Source organism: Podarcis erhardii, assembly GCF_964252035.2.
Source record: "Podarcis erhardii genome assembly, chromosome: 3".
Classification (NCBI taxonomy): Eukaryota; Metazoa; Chordata; class Lepidosauria; order Squamata; family Lacertidae; genus Podarcis; species Podarcis erhardii.
This window is the reverse complement of record NC_138507.1, coordinates 87,733,877-87,753,306: the sequence shown is the minus strand read 5'-3', so window position 1 is coordinate 87,753,306 and position 19,430 is coordinate 87,733,877. Positions and strand designations below refer to the sequence as shown.

General features: G+C 39.4%; 1 protein-coding gene across 1 annotated transcript in view; it reads left to right on the top strand.

The window, feature by feature from the left end:
- The window catches only part of KIF6 (kinesin family member 6), a 144,069-nt gene that overhangs the window by 6,851 nt on the left and 117,788 nt on the right, over window positions 1–19,430 (top strand). Inside the window, exons 4-6 of the mRNA XM_081854155.1 lie at window positions 9,147–9,294; window positions 13,225–13,334; window positions 15,639–15,768. Coding sequence (XP_081710281.1) covers window positions 9,147–9,294; window positions 13,225–13,334; window positions 15,639–15,768 — 388 coding nt within the window. The remainder of the gene's footprint in view (window positions 1–9,146; window positions 9,295–13,224; window positions 13,335–15,638; window positions 15,769–19,430) is intronic.

Here is a 19,430-nt window from a genome sequence, read left to right as displayed (position 1 = left end):
TAACATATAATATTGCTTTCTGGCCTGGTTCATAGGTAACATTGCTTCTCCAACAAACAATGGTTTAATGGAGCAGGAACAAGCTACTAGTTTGAGCATTTCCTCTTTCTCTTCTCTTCCTGCACTCTTTTCTTGAGATAGACTACCTGGTTTGGTGAATCACTTTCCCATGACATCCGAAGTAGGACTGGTTTAAGTGCAACTTAAAAGTTCTTGTATGCAAATCAGAATAAAAATGATGGTTTCCAGAGTTGGTTTCTAGCACGTTGAACTCGTTATGAATATAGAACAACTGATCTCGTGACGCTTAAGTCATGCAATGATGGAAGAAATTTAACCATTTAATGGTTCTTTAACTTATTTGACTTACTTTAAATATGTAAAAATTCCCCTAGAGAGCTCCAGCATTCCATCATGGGATACCACTTACAAGAACAAGATGCACAACAGCAGAAGCCATGTGCACTAACTAGCTAGTAAGTTACTGGACTTTGGAGAATGCTCAGACGAGACTATACTGTGAGATTCAAATGGCAAAATTGTCTGTCTCATATGGTCAGATGCCCATATGTTGATTAGGACTGGTGACCAGAGAATTACTAGGAAGTCAGAGGGTCATGGAATATAACCAGCACACCCAGTTGTGGGGATGAGGACCCAGTCTTGAATTTATTACATAGGTATTGTTGGCTAGTCAGCCTGTTCTCTCAGTTATGTTAGAGCTATTATATTATATTACAGTGGTACCTCGGCTTACATATGCTTCAGGTTACATACACTTCAGGTTACAGACTCCACTAACCCAGAAATAGTGCTTCAGGTTAAGAACTTTGCTTCAGGATGAGAACAGAAATCGTGCTCTGGCGGTGCGGCAGCAGCAGGAGGCCCCATTAGCTAAAGTGGTGCTTCAGGTTAAGAACAATTTCAGGTTAAGAACAGACCTCCGGAACAAATTAAGTACTTAAGCTGAGGTACCACTGTATATCATATCATATCATATATCATATCATATCATATCATATCATATCATCATATCATATCATAGCTATTATATTAAATGAATGTTGTATTAAAATGGAAAGAACTCAAAGTTAAGAAAAGCTCTTTTATGACTGAATGCAGCAGAAGTTCACAGTTTCCTAAATACAGTTAGGAGACTGGGAGTGTGCTGTGGGCTTGTGTGTGCGCGCCATCCTCTTCTCTGCATCTGAATTCTACCCTCCCTTCCATGGCTTTCTTTAATGCCAATCAGGTTTTACATGTGCATTAGCACTAACTAGGACAATGAGGGATGAAAACCCACTTATTGGTTTTATGATAGAAGCCCTGGTTTACCATGCGTAATGCTAATTCACACATAAAACAAACTATGAAGGAGAGGGTGGCTTTTATTTTGCATGTAGTGTAGGAGAGTATGTGTCACTCTTTGTTGCCTTCTCCCACAAAGAACAGCTATTGCCCATTATTCTTTGTTCATTGTCCCAGCCATTCAGCTGTGGTGTAGCATATCACATTTTCCGTCCTCTTGAACTTGTTTTGTGGCTCGATTGAATGCAGCTGTAGCATGTTGATTCTGGACATGTAGGTGATTTTTGCTGGTACAGTAGGTTGCTGGGCGATTTAACTGGCAGACAGAATAGTTTCCAACACAGTGGCTACACGAATAAAAGGTTTTTAAAACTTACTTATGCTACGCAAATACTGAAAAGAAAGATATTGTCAGTTTTCCAGTTATAGATCATTTATTGCTTCTGGTATTTTTGACTATAAATTCTTTGGAACAAGAGTTGTCATTTAGTTTTATATTTACACAGCATCTGGAACAGCACGTTCCTAACCTGGCTAAGTGTACTCTGTCTCATATATTCTGACCAGAATATTTATTACTGGAGTTTGCAGAGTTTTGTGTTATTGTAGCTTACTTTAAAGAATGCATAACCACAGTAACTTGTTGTAACACAAGTTTGCTTTCTTTTGAAATCACAACTTAAACTGCAAGTGCCAAACATCTTTTTTGTATATGTAGATCTAAGTGATATATTGCTTAACTTGAGTCCTGGGATCAGTACCTTAAAAACATTACACAAGTTTGCCTAGAATCCTGGACAACAACTCATTTTATGGGAGAACCACTTTGAGGAGAGGGTGGAGATTGGTGGGCAAGTCAGCAAGTCCTGGTGCCACAGCCTCCAGTTGCTTCTGCACTTTTCTTGCCAACTGGCATTTGACCACAGAATTGGCCCTGATTTTTTGGCTAGAAGCTTTTTCTTTCCTTGTTTGTTCTCCAAAATGTTGAGGATTTCAGACTAAAACTATTATATCTAAATATTCTAATTTTAAGATGTCATTTTCATTGGACTCTGAATACTGCAGCATGAAATCTGAAATATCAAACATTAACAAATAACATTTCACTACAAAATGCCTGTGGTCAGAGGAAATAAAGCTTCTGATAACAGTACTGCAGACGGAGGAAATACTCTGGCATGAATCGTAGCACTTTGATATTTGTGTGGACAGATTCTGCAATGCCACTGTTACATTTCCTAGTTATCGCCATTGACACTTCCCTCTCTTGCTTGTCTAACAACTCCATGATTCAATGGCTGGCTAAACAGAAAGGGGAGCAGGGGGTGTCTTCAAACTGGTTGCATTGCAATTTCACTAGTGAAAAGTACCCTACCTCTTTCAGGGTGTGGGTGTGTGCAATCATATTCTGAAGGACTTCATTTCACATCAACAACCACAACTCAACCAAATAGCTCAGGCCCAACAGACAGTGGCAGAGCTTCATGCTCTGGCACTGGGGGTAGAGAGCAGGCAGGGGCGGGGCTGGCACGAATCCTGGGGGTGGGGCGCGTGTTCTGGGGTGGGACGCACCACCTGCAGGGGTACCCAGTGCTGGCAAGGGGCAGCCGCGATGGAACCCCACCGGGATCATGTTCCCCCCACCCCCCTCTTCCTCCGCCAGTGCCAACAGAGACTCCATTTCCTCAGGGTCTTGCGAAAGAACAATGTTAAACAACAATTTATGACCTCCTTCTTTCAGTCCACAACAGAAAGTGTCCTCTCATATTGTATCACAGTGTGGTACGTTGGCTTGATAGCCACAGACAGAAAGTCTTTACAGAGGGTGGTGAACACAGCACATGATATCATGGGCTGTCCCCTGAGCCCGCTAGATGACATTGCAATGAATCAATGCCTTAGGAGAGTGAGAAAAATTCTCAGGGACGATTCACACCCCGGCCAGGACCTCTTTAATCTTCTACCCTCAGGCAGGAGATATAGAAGTATAATCAGTCGTACCAACAGGCTAAAAAACAGTTTCTATCTGTGGGCTGTTAGGCCGCTGAACGGAAAATAATATAGTGCAACTGACTTTCGGGGTTGGTGTGTTGTGCGACAAGCACACAGAGTGCAATGAGATTGAGTGTTGGGGAGGGAGGGAGGCTCAGTTAATTTCGTTGTACATTGACAATAAAGGTATTATTATTATTATTAGAGCACAAGATTCTTAATCTCAGGGTTGCGGGTTTGAGCCCCATGTTGGGCAAAAATTCCTACATTGCAGGGCGTTCAACTAGATGACCCTCGTGGTCCCTCCCAACTCTACAATTCCATGATTCTATAATTTAAAGTCAAGGGAATTGAGTGAGTCCTAAAAACCTCTCTCTCTGCAATATGGGAGAAAGAAGAACTGGAATAGTTACTTAGGGCTGGTAAATAAGTAAAAAAATCCACCCTCTTTGGAACTAGCAGGATGGTCTATAGTTAGTTCCAGCCAATGGCTTAGCAGCTGAGAACCAATGATATACTGGAAGGCATTACCATCTTTTGATATCCCGTAGTAAGCAGTGGTGAAGCCATACAATAGACAAACATGCATCACATCCTTCTTCTTATTCGTGTAGGTGGCTTGACATCGAGGTCGGTAGAGTCTATTTGCAGCATGGTGGGGGAAGAAAATAATGCCCTTTTTGAATACCACTTTGACATGATTATAGGGTTTTTATTTAGCATGTTTTGGGTTTGTTTTCTTTCCTCCTTTTTAAATCTCACTGAAAAATGAAGTGTCAGAACTATAAAGATTAAAGTGGTGTTTTTTTTAAAAAAGACACTCAGCTATGGAGCCACAGATCTGAAATTGTATCAAGGATTACTATGTTTTCCCTCAAACTGCTATTATAAGGCATAGTATCTTTTAAGATTTATTTTGACACAAAATCCAGATTGCCCAAGCATTCAGATTAATGTAAACTGCTTAAATTATAAACACTGCACATCTTTTTCAGGCCAATTTCTGACAGCTTTTGTGGAAAAAATGTATGCAGTGTGTATTTGTGCTGAAAAAAATCCATGCGGCTAAGTGTATATATAAAGAACTGCACATATCCGTGAAATGAAGAGCATTGCTAAATAGGGTTTATGCTACAGATTTGGCAGGGAGACAAAAGATGTAATAATGAGATATTTTGTTTATTTTAATGAAAATAACTTTTATCTCCAAATGAGGAAAGATATTTAAATGTATCTCCTTGAAAACATCTGTCTCAAAACTTTAAAATGACGGTAAAATTTATGTTTCTCATAAGCATTACTACTTGAAAGTTGAATTAGTCAGTACTATGCCATATTTCACTCTGGTTCTAAAGGGTGTCTATGATGGATAGAATGGAAGTACAAAGATGCCAGAAAAATAGTTTAGAGAAGGGGTGTGACTGAAATATTAATAGTTAACTTTCATCAGCATGTATTTTACATACTTTGATCTCCAGTTTATTTTTAGCCAAAAATAAAAAAGCTCCCTGAATAAAAGCGTGAAATACTTCATGACTTGATTAGTTTTGAGTGAAAAATAAAGTTTGTATGTACAGTTGTACCTTGGTTCTTGAACACCCTGGTACTCGCACGTTTTGACTCTTGAATGCTGCAAACCCAGAAGTTAGTTTCTGGTTTGTGAAAATTTTTCAGAAGCTGAACGTCCGATGAGGCTTCTGCTTGACTGCAGGAAGCTCCTGCAGCCAATTGGAAGCCGTGCCTTGGTTTGCGAACCATTTCGGGAGTCAAATGGACTCCTGGAACTCATTAAGTTCGAGAACCAAGGTTCCACAGTATCTACCTTTGTGCTTTTCCTCTGTTTCACCTCGTTCCATAGTTATTGAAGGACCACCTCATTTAATGGCTAATGCAGGACTGTATATAATGCAGGAGCAGTTAAGATTCTTTTGGTCCAAAGGGCCCATTTACCCATTCAAGGCCTCTCTTATAAAGTGGCAATTTTTACCATTTACAGTGGTACCTCGGGTTAAGTACTTAATTCGTTCCAGAGGTCCGAACTTAACCTGAAACTGTTCTTAACCTGAAGCACCACTTTAGCTAATGGGGCCTCCTGCTGCCGCCGCGCCTCCGGAGCACGATTTCTGTTCTCATCCTGAAGCAAAGTTCTTAACCTGAAGCACTATTTCTGGGTTAGCGGAGTCTATAACCTGAAGCGTATGTAACCTGAAGCGTATGTAACCCGAGGTACCATTGTATTTTTAACTTGATTATTTTAACTCAGTACTTCAAAGTCTTTATTTTCCCCAATCAGAATTCCCTCATTTCTTTTAAGTCTGTTGAAATGAGATTTGGTCCATGAAGGATTACTCAGTTAGGTTTATATTGCCAAAGTAACATGCCTCCCCTGAATCTAGGAAGAGAAATGTAACAATCTTTTATATATCTGTACAACATGCTACCCTGTCACAAATTCATTAATGCCTTACTATGAAACTTTGTAGCATGACAAAAACTTGCTACAGTTCATTTAATGTGGTTACTTTTTTTTAGATTATGTCTTTGATGTGTTTCTGTTTGAGATACAGATATAATTAACTAAATAAAGCAATTCTGTAACCATTTTAAAGTTCAACTACCTAAGAGAAAAGCATTCCAGTTTCTAGTCACATTGTAACTTCCAAGAAGGGCATCTGCAGAACAAGTGGTACTCTGCAAGTGGTTGCCTAGCATTCTTTCTCTACCCAACTCTCCTTTTGCTAGCTCCTCAACTCTTTCTTCTCTTAATTTAGTGGTGGCCCTCCAGATGTTTTGGGACTACAATTCCCATCATCCCTGACCACTGGTCCTGTTAGCTAGGGATGGTGGGAGTTGTAGTCCCCAAACAGCTGGAGAACCAAGTTTGGCCATCACTGCCCTAATCCATATCTTCTTGTGATGGCAATTGGCTGGATTTTTAAGTTTTGCTGGCATCACCGCCACCACCGCCACCATTATTCCCCACCCATCTTAACTAGACAAATATCATTTTTTACAAAACAGAAACTCTTCCCCCTCCAGTCTCAGAAAAGCTTCGTGGTATTGTTCCATACCATGTGGGAGTGACTTTCATTTGGGGCAGTTTGGACGGGATGAGGGTGAATAAACTGAAGCTGCATCCAGGCACATTTAAACCTGACATTGGAATAGATGTGCAGCCTGTTCTGTGCAGGGTTACACGTTCATTGACTCAGTAGATGTACAATATGGGAGTATTCCTGGATCTATCCCTGCTCTTGGATACTCAGGTAGTGGTAGTGTGGTAGTGCCCACAAGAACCTTTTACTAGCTTCAACTAGTATGCCTCATGTGCTCTTCCCTAGAGAATATGTAACTATCCTCAATCTCAGTTCCATCTTGAATGATTGTAGTTCATCTTGGAGTGAACTTCGAAGATAGTCCAGAAACTTTGGCAGTTCAAAATGTGGCTACAGAGTTGTATCCTAGTTTAAGCGGAGCCAGCTTTCATATCACATTTTGTAAACTGAGATTAAATTACCGTTTTGCACTTTAGATGTAACAAAACAAAACAAAAAAAATCTGGTTTAGTAAACTGCGGAAGCATTGAATTACAGCAAGACAGAGTAAGAAGTTGTGAGATTGTGTGGACCAAGCCCAAGAAACTGATCACCCAAGAATTTCCCAGTTTCAGTGCAATGCTACGAAGTTCGAAAATATTCTGCTAATCCTAAAGTGGACAAACAACTGTTTCACTCTGACAACATGATATAACATAGAACACCCCCCCCATGACTTCTTTTTGAAACAAAGGTGGAATATATGCCTAATAACCAGGCAGAAAACAAATACTTCTGACAATTCTGGTATTTTTGTTTTCAGCAGATACTGGCTTTCTTTGGCATCTTATTGTGTTCTTTTCTTTGACATTTTGCTATTGTAGATTACACTGAGCCATCTGGCAAATGCTTAGGCTTCCAGATAAATGAGTTGGAGGCCTTTTGCCTCTCTCATGGCACCAGACTCAATGTTGACCTACACATGGCCCCATCCTCCTAGGGAAGAAAAGGAAGGTTTTGCTTTTTCTTTTTTTAAAGCATGGCTTATTTATAACTTTACTCATAAACAGAGTGCACAAAAATACTTCCCCCCCTTCTTTTACATAACATATGTTGAGTATTTGAGCTGAACAAACCAAATACAATCTTCTTTTGAAAACTAGTAAGTCTTATCAAGAGAATGATTACTTCATCAAGCTGAAATGTTTCCATTGATATGATGTCAGGAATATGATATAATTATGGGAGAAGCCATAATTCATCATTACATATGCAAGTCAACAAGACAGGGATCAATCCCCCCCCCCCGAGACAGCATACAGTTGATGTGGTTTATTTCAGGCATCCCCAACCTTCAGCCTTCCAGATGTTTTGGACTACAATTCCCATCGTGCCTGACAACTGGTCCTGTTAGCTAGGGATCATGGGAGTTGTAGGCCAAAACATCTGGAGGGCTGCAGGTTGGGGATGCCTGGTTTATCTCATTCAGCAACACCCTTGCCCCACCAAACAACACACACTGCAAACCACTCCCTGGGCCCTCTGGTCTCTCACATTGCCAACAAAAAGTAGCGACTCATGTGATGCTGACATAAAAGCTTCCTTCATATACAGTGGTACCTCAGGTTACATATGCTTCAGGTTACAGACTCTGCTAACCCAGAAATAGTACCTTGGGTTAAGAACTTTGCTTCAGGATGAGAACAGAAATCGTGCTCCGGCAGTGCGGCAGCAGCAGGAGGCCCCATTAGCTAAAGTGGTGCTTCAGGTTAAGAACAGTTTCAGGTTAAGAACGGACCTCCGGAATGAATTAAGTACTTAACCTGAGGTACCACTGTACTATGTAAAATAATGAAACTTTACTATCTTCCCTCTCTCTTCCCACTTCTCTTTCCTCCAGCCACATATTGCTTACAACAGTAATGTCTCACTTTGAATGTGACTTGAAAACAAAGACTCTGTATGTACATTTCTAGAAAAATCTTTATATATGTGAATTATGGAAGAAGGTATGGAGGATACCTTTTTGCAACCTAGGGCTACATTTTGCACTGAGCTCTGTCTTCTGCATTCAAACTTTATTTTTGTGAAATCGGAAATGGTGATTAGTTTCTTCTAAAACAGTGTACTCAAAAGCTAGTATAAAATTCAGACTGTGAAAAGGGATCCCTCTCCTTCTTTGGAAATTTCCCCGTTGACTTGGAAGAGGGTTAATCAGTGATGTTTGCCAGGTAGCAATAAGGTTGTTCGGTTTTTTTACCTAAGAGGGAGGAATCAATTGCAAGGTGCTCTAAGGAGTTTCTTATTCCATTCTTCTTTTAAAAACCTGTTTAAATGTAAAAATGACTTCAAGAAGATGGGGGCAGCCATCTTTTTCCCCATATAGTTTGCTACTGCTAAAAATGACACTGTATCACCCGTGGGGATTGAGGGTGGATTTGCTTCAGTTTAAAGATAAAACTACCAAATTCACACTTTCCAGGACAATATGAGAATCAAAGCATAGCCCGCCTTCAAAATTTGCACTTCATTGAATTTTGCTGTTCAGTTCTCCAGCCAAGTAACGTGTACAAAATTGCATACATTGGGGTAAGTGTGTATAAAAATGCATATATTCACGAAAGCATTTAAAAATGTGTTAAATTAAAGGAAATTGCTTGAAAAAGGTTGACATTATTTTCCATCTTAAAAGATGTAAGGAATATCCAGTCATGCCAGCAAAGATTTCCATGGCTACACTAATCAGAGGATGAAGGTTTATAAACCAATGTTTATATTTTATAGATAACATATTTATTGCTCCACTTTCAGTGCTCTAGCTGGCTATAATGGCACCATATTTGCTTATGGACAGACGGGCAGCGGCAAGACCTTTACCATAACAGGAGGAGCAGAACGTTACAGTGATAGGGGCATAATTCCACGGACACTATCTTACATATTTCAGCAGTTGCAGAAGGTACAGGCCATTCTCTATGATCATTTTTCTTTAAAACATTTCATTTACTAATATAATGATATAGCTGAGGAAAGAAATACTGATTTTATTGTGATATCTGGTTGCCTTGAAATTATTATCTGTGTGTGGATGTTAAGCAATTGTTACTAAAAGTTTTTAGACGTTCTTAATTTTTAGATCCTTTTAATTGGTTTTAAGATGTTAAATATGTTTTCATTTCATTTTTAACTTTTTGGTTTTTGCTGCCAGGGTTCATTTAGTCATTAAAACCTCAATAAGTCTGAGATATCAGTCCTTGGAGATATATTTTCAAACCATTCACGATAAACTGATTTAGATTCTGTAGAAGACTGGTTCAGAACCAGATACGCAGTTTGTCTTTAAAATGTATTAAAACATTATTGCTGAACTGTAAGTATTCGGAGACAGAAATGTCCAAAATTCTCTCTGATTTTTGTGGGCCTTTTTTATTGTTCAATAAAGATTTGAAATACTTATGAATGATATGCAAGAGGTTTTTTCATTGATTCTGTCTGAGCAAAGAAAGGGTAGATATTAGGCAACTTTCTTTGTGTAACTGCACCTGCAGACCACATGAATCAGGTAAATCTGTGAACAGTAAAAAGGCAATTAAAATATTTTGTGCAAAAATGTATTTTTCTCAAGAGACTCTTTCCCATCTGTTTTGAATTTAACATTTTTAGATCTGTTAAAAATGGTATCTGGACCAAAAGGACTAGTTAACAAGATCCCATCAAAGACCTTGAAGGGTGAATGCCATTCATAGGACACAGCTGCTCCACAGGTGGCGCGGCTGGTGAATGTTCATTGCTATGCTGGTTACAGACATGGCTGAATTATGAGATACAGTGTTCTGTGTTCCTAAATCCTCTAAAATGGAAGTTAATCCTGTTATTATTAATGTGACCTTACTTCCATATGAATATATTTAGGATTAGGTTAGTTACTGTGAAATGCCCAATTTTACTTTAGTTTATTGCACCTGTTTCTTTGGATTCCTTGTATATTTTAGATATTTCTGCATCCTTTGACTAATTCAGTTACCTTCCCTAAAATGGCTAAAAGGAGCATGAAATTATGTGGCTTCCTCATGCTCTCTTAACCATGCCTGAGAGTATGTCTGCACTGGCCCTATCATTCTGAGTAGCAATCTGCTTTGCATTTAGTATTTTTTCTTAGTAATAGTTGGAATACAGGTTTGAGCTTAGTGTTATACTCCCTCAAACAAGATGAAACTTGAAGTAAAGGATTTTGTTAATCGGGTCAAGGGAACAAAGCACTGTAGAAACTTTATTAAACTGATTGAGAACTGATAAGTTAATGAAGAGGTTAGTATTCTTGTCAAATAGGATGTGACAGTCTGAGAATGGTTCTTCTGCAACAGGAAATGAAAGGACCTTGGTATTTTGCCATATTCCACAAAAGAGAAAATGAAATTCTGTTTATATGTTGAAATATCAGTTGTATCACCTCATTAACCAATAGAGGCAAAGCCAAAGTGGAACATTTATGTCCTTCTGAGTTGAAACTCTCAGATATTATTTACTATCACTGCTTGTTCATCCAAGTTGCAACTGAGTTAAGAGTTTTTGGTTTATAAGCCTTGACCAGTATCTCTGTTTGGCAGAAAGGTGGCATAGAACTAGTCTGAATATATACATAAGTGGGCTTAAAAAGTTCAAATTTTAAAACAGGAAAAAATTCACTTACTGGATTGCCTCAGTTTAGTACTGGAATGGGTCTTCATGGTCTGTGTTCCCACATATGGGATCTCTAGCTAGGCAAAGCCAGATTCAATATATTCTTGCACATTAGATAGGGAGCTGGCACTCTCCCATCTCTTCCTGGTTTGAGGTCCTAGCTTATGTGCATATCCTTAGAGGTACATGCAGCTTCCAGCTCAGTTTTCTTCTAACTGCTGTGTTAGGTAAAGGTAAAAGGTAAAGGACCCCTGAATGGTTAATTCCAGTCAAAGGTGACTCTGGGGTTGCGGCGCTCATCTCGCTTTCAGGACGAGGGAACCAGCGTTTGTCCACAGACAGCTTTCCGGGTCATGTGGCTCACATGACTAAACCGCTACTGGCACAATGGAACACCGTGATGGAAACCAGAGTGCACAGAAATGCCGTTTACCTTCCCACCGCAGCAGTACCTGTTTATCTATGTGCACTGGTGTGCTTTCAAACTGCTAGGTTGGCAGGAGCTGGGACAGAGCAACGGGAGTTCACCCCATCGCGGGGATTCAAACCGCCGACCTTCTGATCAGCAAGCCCAAGAGCCTCAGTGGTTTAGATCACAGCACCATCCACTCCCCCCTTTTACCTTGCTGTGTTAGAAACAGCTAGTGGAAAGCTTATTACTGTAAATTTACTGAAATGTGGATTATCTTGAAGGAACTGTATGTTAAATCCAAGGTACTCAGAATGCAAAGCTCAGTCTAAAGACACTCAAGGAATCACTGAGATGGATACACATTTCTCTCTTACACCGCCATGCCCAGTTTTTTGTGTATGGTTTGAATAATGTTTGCGGAAACACCAACCATGGCATTTTGGTGGCATGGTAGGAGTGGGAAATGTGTAGCTTTGGAGAGGTGGTGCCCCTTGTAATTCGTAATCCATGGGGAAGGGGGAAACAATAACAGTGAGTTCTCCTGCCCAAATATTTGTAATATCCATAGCCTTCCATGTCTTCCTACAATGGGCAGCCTAGTAAAATAGAAAATAACTCACCACCTCAGTAAGTCATCCTTGGTTGATAGGAGCATATTCCATACCCAAAGAAAGGGGCAATATGAGTTGTTTTCAGGCTTTGTACATTCAGAGAACCCTTTCCACATTGACATTCTGCCAGGGAACCTCAACAAGTTGCAAATAAGTATGGTGCAACCTAGGATGTATATTAGGGTCTGTGAGGCACTGCCAGGCCTATTGGGCTCTCCACTGTCCTACATGAACTGATGGGCACAACTTAGAACACAACCGGCATTCTCTAGACCAGTGTTTCCCAACCTTGGGCCTCCAGCTGTTTTTGAACTACAATTCCCATCATCCCTGACCACTGGTGTTGCTAGCTAGGGATGATGGGAATTGTAGTCCAAAAACAGCTGGAGGCCCAAGGTTGGGAAACACTGCTCTTGAGGCTGCACATTGCAAAGAAGCATTGGTAATGGACAGCAAGCTGTCTTTCATTGATCCTTGTCCATCATTGGTAATTCTGCGCTGCTTGTTGGTGATCTCTGTAAGCTCACATTAATTCTTGACCCTTTGCTTTCAGACCTATTGATGATGGCAATTCTGTGCCATTTCTTTAGTCTGAAGGTTCAGAGATGCTCATGGAGATTGGGAGGCTGGTGGCTGATGTCACACCGATACTGATACTTACCTAAAGCAGTGAGAAGTGATGCTGTTCCCCATGTAGGTCCAAAGGGGAAGGTTCTCTCCCAAATGAAAGATTGTAGGTTCTCAGCAGACTTATTATTTTCTGCTCCCCATCAGTTTTCAGATTGTCTGATCCATCAAAGCAATTCAAGAGGAGAATGCAGACAGATCTGGTCACAGAAACATGGAACATATATATTTGTACAAGTATGGAACCATTAAATAAATGTGATAACATATTTTGAGGGAGGTTAATAAGTAACCAGTTGTACTGCTGTTGCTCTTTTATTATAGTCTTACCATGTTTTATTCTTGATTTTATTACTGTCTTTCTCAGTATGCCAAAATGCTTATAATGGAACATTATAATTAAAAATGGGGGGGGGGGACCACCTTCTAATAATGTGTGTAAACCTTTCAAAGAAGGACATACTGTAAGAAGGTAAACAACACAAAATATGTACTGTCAGTGTATCCTAGGTTTTTAGATAACTATCAATCCCATCTTTTTATTTTTCTTCCAATTCAGGATAGCAGCAAAGTATACACAACACATATTTCCTACTTAGAAATTTATAATGAGTGTGGTTATGATCTGCTGGACCCGCGACATGAAGCCTCCAAACTAGAAGATTTGCCGTGAGTGAAACATTTTTAAAAATCACAAATCTTTTCATTTCCCCCCCCCCAAAAAATCCAGCCTTCATTAGATGCACAATTACATTTTTCTTTTTAAAAACCCACAAGTGCTTTCAGATTTAGGTGTGGTTATTCTTAATGTATTTCCTTTCCCATACCTTTTAGAAAGTAAATGTGTCAGTTTAGCATTAGTTGGATCACATTCATTTAGTGGGAACAATTGAGTTAAAATGTGTATTTAATAGGGGTTGCGGTGGATTCTGAAAAGAGTTCTGAATTTACAGAGATGTCATTTTTTTCACCGTTACAGATAGGTAGCCGTGTTGGTCTGCCCTAGTCAAAACAAAATAAAAAAATTCCTTCCAGTAGCACCTTAAAGACCAACTAAGTTAGTTCTTGGTATGAGCTTTCGTGTGCATGCACACTTCTTCAGATACACAGTGTACACGTGTATCTGAAGAAGTGTGCATGCACACGAAAGCTCATACCAAGAACTAACTTAGTTGGTCTTTAAGGTGCTACTGGAAGGAATTTTTTTTATTTTTTTCACAGACACATCTAAAACAAAGAATATCTGTGATTTGAAAAGGGCTGCAAAAATAGAGATTTCTGGTCACCATTGGCAGTTAAGAAAATTAGACCTGACAAATATTCTGACTGGACACTTGGATTTTTGCACCCTGTCTCATTCTGGCTTTTTTTTTACCAATAGGTACAACTTTTTCCACAGTGGTAGAAAAATATATGAGATTGATTAGATAGTGTTATGTCAGTGGTTTCCAGTGTCAAACTGTCCCTCTCAAAAAAAAAAAAAAAAAAAAGTGATAGAGGAAACTATTAATACTGTTCAGTATATTGTTTCTCATAATTCAAGTTGCTGCTGCTAGCTTTATATCTATATAAAGTTGTCTCCATTCCTCCAATACAGGTAGAAATGTCTAAAATCCGTAAGAATTAGTCCTAACTTGGACCTTGATATGGAAAAGTACTGCTAACTTATCCATAATGATGGAGAGGAGGCAGAAGCAGGATTTTTGTTTTTTCTATAAACAAAGAATGTTTTCATTTGGCTAAGTAGATGGAATTTGTAGACTTCTTTAAAGCTGGGTGGAATATGCATAAAACAGAATTAGCCAAGTTGTACTGTACAAATTCTTTGGTTGCATCAGCCAAGCTAGTAAGAAAACCTAACATATGAGGGCTTGTTTTGGTTAGGCACACGCACAGTCATGCACAATCTCAGGTCTAGATGAGGTCTACAAGTTCCACAACCATCAAGTTTTCTCTTTGTTAAGTTGGCATAAAACCCTAAGCATCTTGGGGCCCAAATGCTGAACAGAACATCTGTGTGGTGGAGGCCCTTCTTTTCCCCCTGGTCAAGTAAAATGGGATAGAGCCTTCTCAGTGATGGCATTCCATTAATGGACTGCCCTCTCTTCTGACTGAGGTACAAACTCACTTCTGGGGTGCAGACCACAATGTTTAGCTTTAGGTGTGTTTTTTTTGCAGGGGGCAGTGATGTAGCGAGGCCAGTTACTAATAGGATATTGCCTGCTGCATTATTAGAACTGTCCCAAGAATTTTTTCGCTTGTATATTATAATTGTGTCATGATCCTTATTAGTTCATGTTTTATGCTGTAGCCTGTCATTCTTGAATTAGGGCCAGTCTTTAAGTGGAAGAAAGGAAATAAAATCAAAGATAAAGGGGGAAATGAAAGGATGTATTCTGAGGGTGGGGAAAACCATCACCACATTGCCTATGAAATGTTTCATGGGCCTATATCAAGGTGCAAATATTAACTGCAGGGTTGCACTGGTTTTTTGGTAGTTCTGCTATGAACACTTGGGAAATTTATTTTTGCCGAGAGACGCAACCTGCTTTAACTGAGAGTCCTGCATTGTGGGGGGTTGGAGTACATGACCCTTGTGCCCCTTCCGGCTCTAAGATTCTATGATTCTACGTTCAGAAAAAGAAAAAAAAATCCAGGATATCTGTGCATTTACTTATTCACAAAATACATTATGGATTCTTTAAAACGGCTGCAATATATTTTGTGCCCAAAATGCCGACATTAAGCTTTACTTAAATCTTGTTTTTTAAAAAAAATTATTGTATTGTAGAGCCAATGTGGTGTAGTGGATAAGAGCAGTGGAGTCTCTCCGCCTCACTCTCCTCACAGAGTGTTTGTTGTGGGGGAGGAAGGGAAAGGAGATTGTTAGCCGCTTTGAGGCTCCTTAGGGTAGTGGTAAAGCGGGATATCAAATCCAAACTCCTCCTCCTCTTCTTTTTCTTCTTCTTCTAGAAAGGTGACAATAATGGAAGATCCTGATCAGAACATTCATCTGAAACATCTCTCTTTGCAGCAAGCAACCAATGAGGAGGAAGCACTGAACCTTCTTTTCTTAGGAGACACTAACAGGATGATTGCAGAGGTGAGAATCTTTGGCTGTAAACAGTTCAATTATCCTCTCGTTGAACTCAAAATACTTAATATCTTTATTTCTTCTCTTTTGTAAGTCATTTAGCGCAAGACTTCAAGTAATTTACAATCAACTTTAGAAACTTTTCAAATTCCATCAAATGCCCAGGTGAAGAAGAAAATCTCCACCTGGTGCTGATAAGATGTCAGTGTTGGCACCAGGTGAGCCTCACTTGGAAAAGCGTTCCATAGGCAGACAGCCACAACCAAAAAGGCACTTTTTCTTGGGCATCTCTCAGGGGTAGGGCTTCATGGGGAAGGGCCCCAGAAGACATTTGTAATGTCTGGATGAACATAGTCTGGATGTATTCTTGTTGGGAAAGGCAGTCAGTCATTTTTTGTGGCTCTAAGGGTATAAACCCTCTAAGGGTTTATATGTTAAAACCTGCAGCTTATATTGGGCCTCGAAATGTATTTGTGTTATTACTAGTGTTATGTGGTCAGCAGTGGAGGAGTGTGCCTTTGGGGGTGAAGACAAGCTGTTGGAAAGTTGCTGTGGTTGTAGAGACCAATATGGGAGAGACCTGTTTTGTTGCAGCTGGGGCAGATGTAGGTATCTGATTATGCTGCTGCAGATGCAGCATGGCATTTCTTATTTCTGTGATCTTCCTAGTGGTCATTCCTCTTCTGGTCACTGCCATGGATACATGACATGTCTGTCTGTCTCTAGGCACTATGGATTCCCACACAGTGGGGTTGATCCAGACATCTTTGTAACACAGAGTTGGTCTGCCAATGGGCCTGGTGCCTGAAGCCAGCTCAACATGATAATAAATCTGAATTGATTGTATATTGCATGAGATCCATGCAAACTCTGATGTATGGAAAACTGAGTGCATGCTTGGATCATAGACCAATGTGAATTGGGCAAGCATGATTTTGAGGCTTGAGGAGATCTGAGCAGATGCTAGACTTCTTCATTCAATCCATTTTGATACGGTCATTACCATATGGTGATAGTAGACTACATTGTGTTATGAGAGGAGCTGTGAGTGAAGCCAGGAAGTGAGGAAAAAGGAATGAGATAACACATCCACATCAAGTTCACACATATGGTATATGAGTATGACTGTGATAGATCTTCATGGCGTGATGTATATATCCACAAAGACTCAGAAAAAGACTTCTAAAAGCAACAATGGGCATTATTAAAAGGGTATGAAACCTTTCAGTTCACTAGTGAGAAGGGCTCTTTTGCTTAAATCCTTAAGACAACTTCAGAGCAGCAAAAAAAATTTCAGTGGGAAATTTTCAAACACAGGGCAAAAAGGCTTTTGATTTCTGGCACCTGGAAAGCAAGAATTTTTGGCACATTTGAAGCACTCATTTTGGCTTGTGTAAAATGTCATGGTCTGGCTTTTTAAGATTATGTATATGTTAATACTAACACTGGATATCTGGTTATGTTATCATCCAAAAGAGAAATAAAAATAGTTTTATTTTTATTTTTAACTGGTCAGTATTTTTTCTGATGAAGCAGCATACTACAAGATTGACTCTTGTCATTTTTTAAAACGAGGTTACCAACTTCATATTGAAAGAGACAAATTCAGAAGCTACTATGGCAACCTGAAAACATCTGCAAAACATAGTCTCTAGGCCTGAAGTACATAGTCAAGTTCTTATGGCTCATTTTCATGTCCTTACAGCAAAGCCAACATTTGCAGGAAAAATTATTAAGAAAGTTACATGCTTTTAAAATCGGAGCACTAGAAGCAATCTCAAAACTTCAGCCAGCTTTAGAGGTTTCTTAAAGTTATTAAATAAGAATTGCACCTTAGTTAATTCTTCTGAGCTTGTAATTCTAGGTAAAAGAACCAGATTTGTTTGTAATTTTTGGTTTTTAAGTATATGTGTAAAATTACCCTTTACTAAATCTTTTTTCATGGAAATGCATGTTTTATGGTACTGTGCAACACATTTGTCCAAGTCATGAACTGGATTAGGCCGACTTGTAACTATTTGTGCCAAACACAGATTGAATTGAGGCAGCTAGAAATCACTAGAGTGGGTCAGGCGGACCCAAATTAATTTGTAGTGATTTCCAAAATGATATTAGAATAATAGAATTGTAGAGTTGGAATGGACCATGAGGATCATCTAGTCCAACCCCCTGCAATGCAGGAATATGCAGCTTTCCATACGGGGATCAAACTTACGACCTTGGTATTATCAGCACCACACTCTAACCAGAGTTTAATGTAAGGTTTTGCACCTAGTTAGGCAAAATAAGATGCACAAACATAGAATGGGTGGCACAAAACTTAACAGTTCAGGTTGTCCACAAGTGAAACGTGAATGCAGTTCAACAGAATCACAAGAAATAACATCCAGATCATAATAAATAATGGTGCCAGTCTATTCTGGTTTGGTTAGACCTCTCCTGGAGTACTGTATCAAGGTCTGGGCACTGCAGTTAAAGAAAGAGACTAACAAACTGGAACATGTCTCAAGAAGGTGACAAAGATGGTGAGGGGTCTGAAGATCATTCCCTATGAAGAACAGTTGAAGGAGTTGGGTTTGTTTAGCTTGGAGAAGAGATAATAGCCATAGTCAAATATTTGAAAGGCTGCCTGCTACATAAATGGCAGAATGAATTAGTTTTCTCTTGCTCCAGATCGTAGAATGCAATCTAACAGTTTCACATTGGAAAAATAGAATGACAATGGCATAGATTGCCTTGGTAGGTGATGGGCTCCCTTGCATTGGTTTTATTTTTCTTTTTAAACAAAACAGAGGTTGCATTGGGTTTTTTAAAAAAACAGAGGCTGGATGGTCACCTATCAGGTATGCTACAGCAGTGGATTTCCTGCATTGTCAGAAGGTTGATTATAGAGGACCTCTGGTGTACCTTCCAAATCTATGATTCTATTTCAACAAAGCTACCACAATAGCAAGACATAATGAAGCTGCAACTTATAATCAGGAAAGGAGTTGTGCTAAGTCTTCTGGCTCACAGAATTGAGGCTGCCCTGAAGGACTGTAGCATATCTTCCTGCTATTGCTTCAGACTTGGCAATCTCTTGAGACCGGGAAATGACCAATGGTGGATTTCCAAGTGGATTTCACTTTCTTTATGCCATTCAGCCAACACAAATGAAATGGATCTAAACTAAAGAGTGCAGTTTCTATTTACAGAACTTTCAAAATAACGTAGGCCTTTCAAGTTGAAAAAGGCTTTATGGTGTGAGTAGTTCTTTGCAGGATTTTATTTATCATTCAACAGAAAAAGTTGAAATAATGACTCATAGCATGCAGATGCTTCAGAAATCTCAAATCTTGTTTTGTTAGGAAGCTAGATCAAAGAAGGCATGCAATTTAGTCTCCAGCTTGGTATTCAGTTTTCCTTAATACAAATGTAGCCTATTTTAATGAGAATGGAAATGTTTCAGTACAGGATTTTATTGCTGTACGATTTATTGCTCTGTTCTACTGTTGCATCAATTTGGGATGCAGTGCACGTGCAGTATTTTGTCTTATCAGTTGTGTTTGGGAGGGCCTAGAGCAAAGAGTTTTGGCAGCATTCACATATGTTTCAATTGAAAGTAAGGATTTTAAATATCTGAAGATGACCATGGACACTTATTCCTGACCTTCATATTGGCTTTGCCTCTC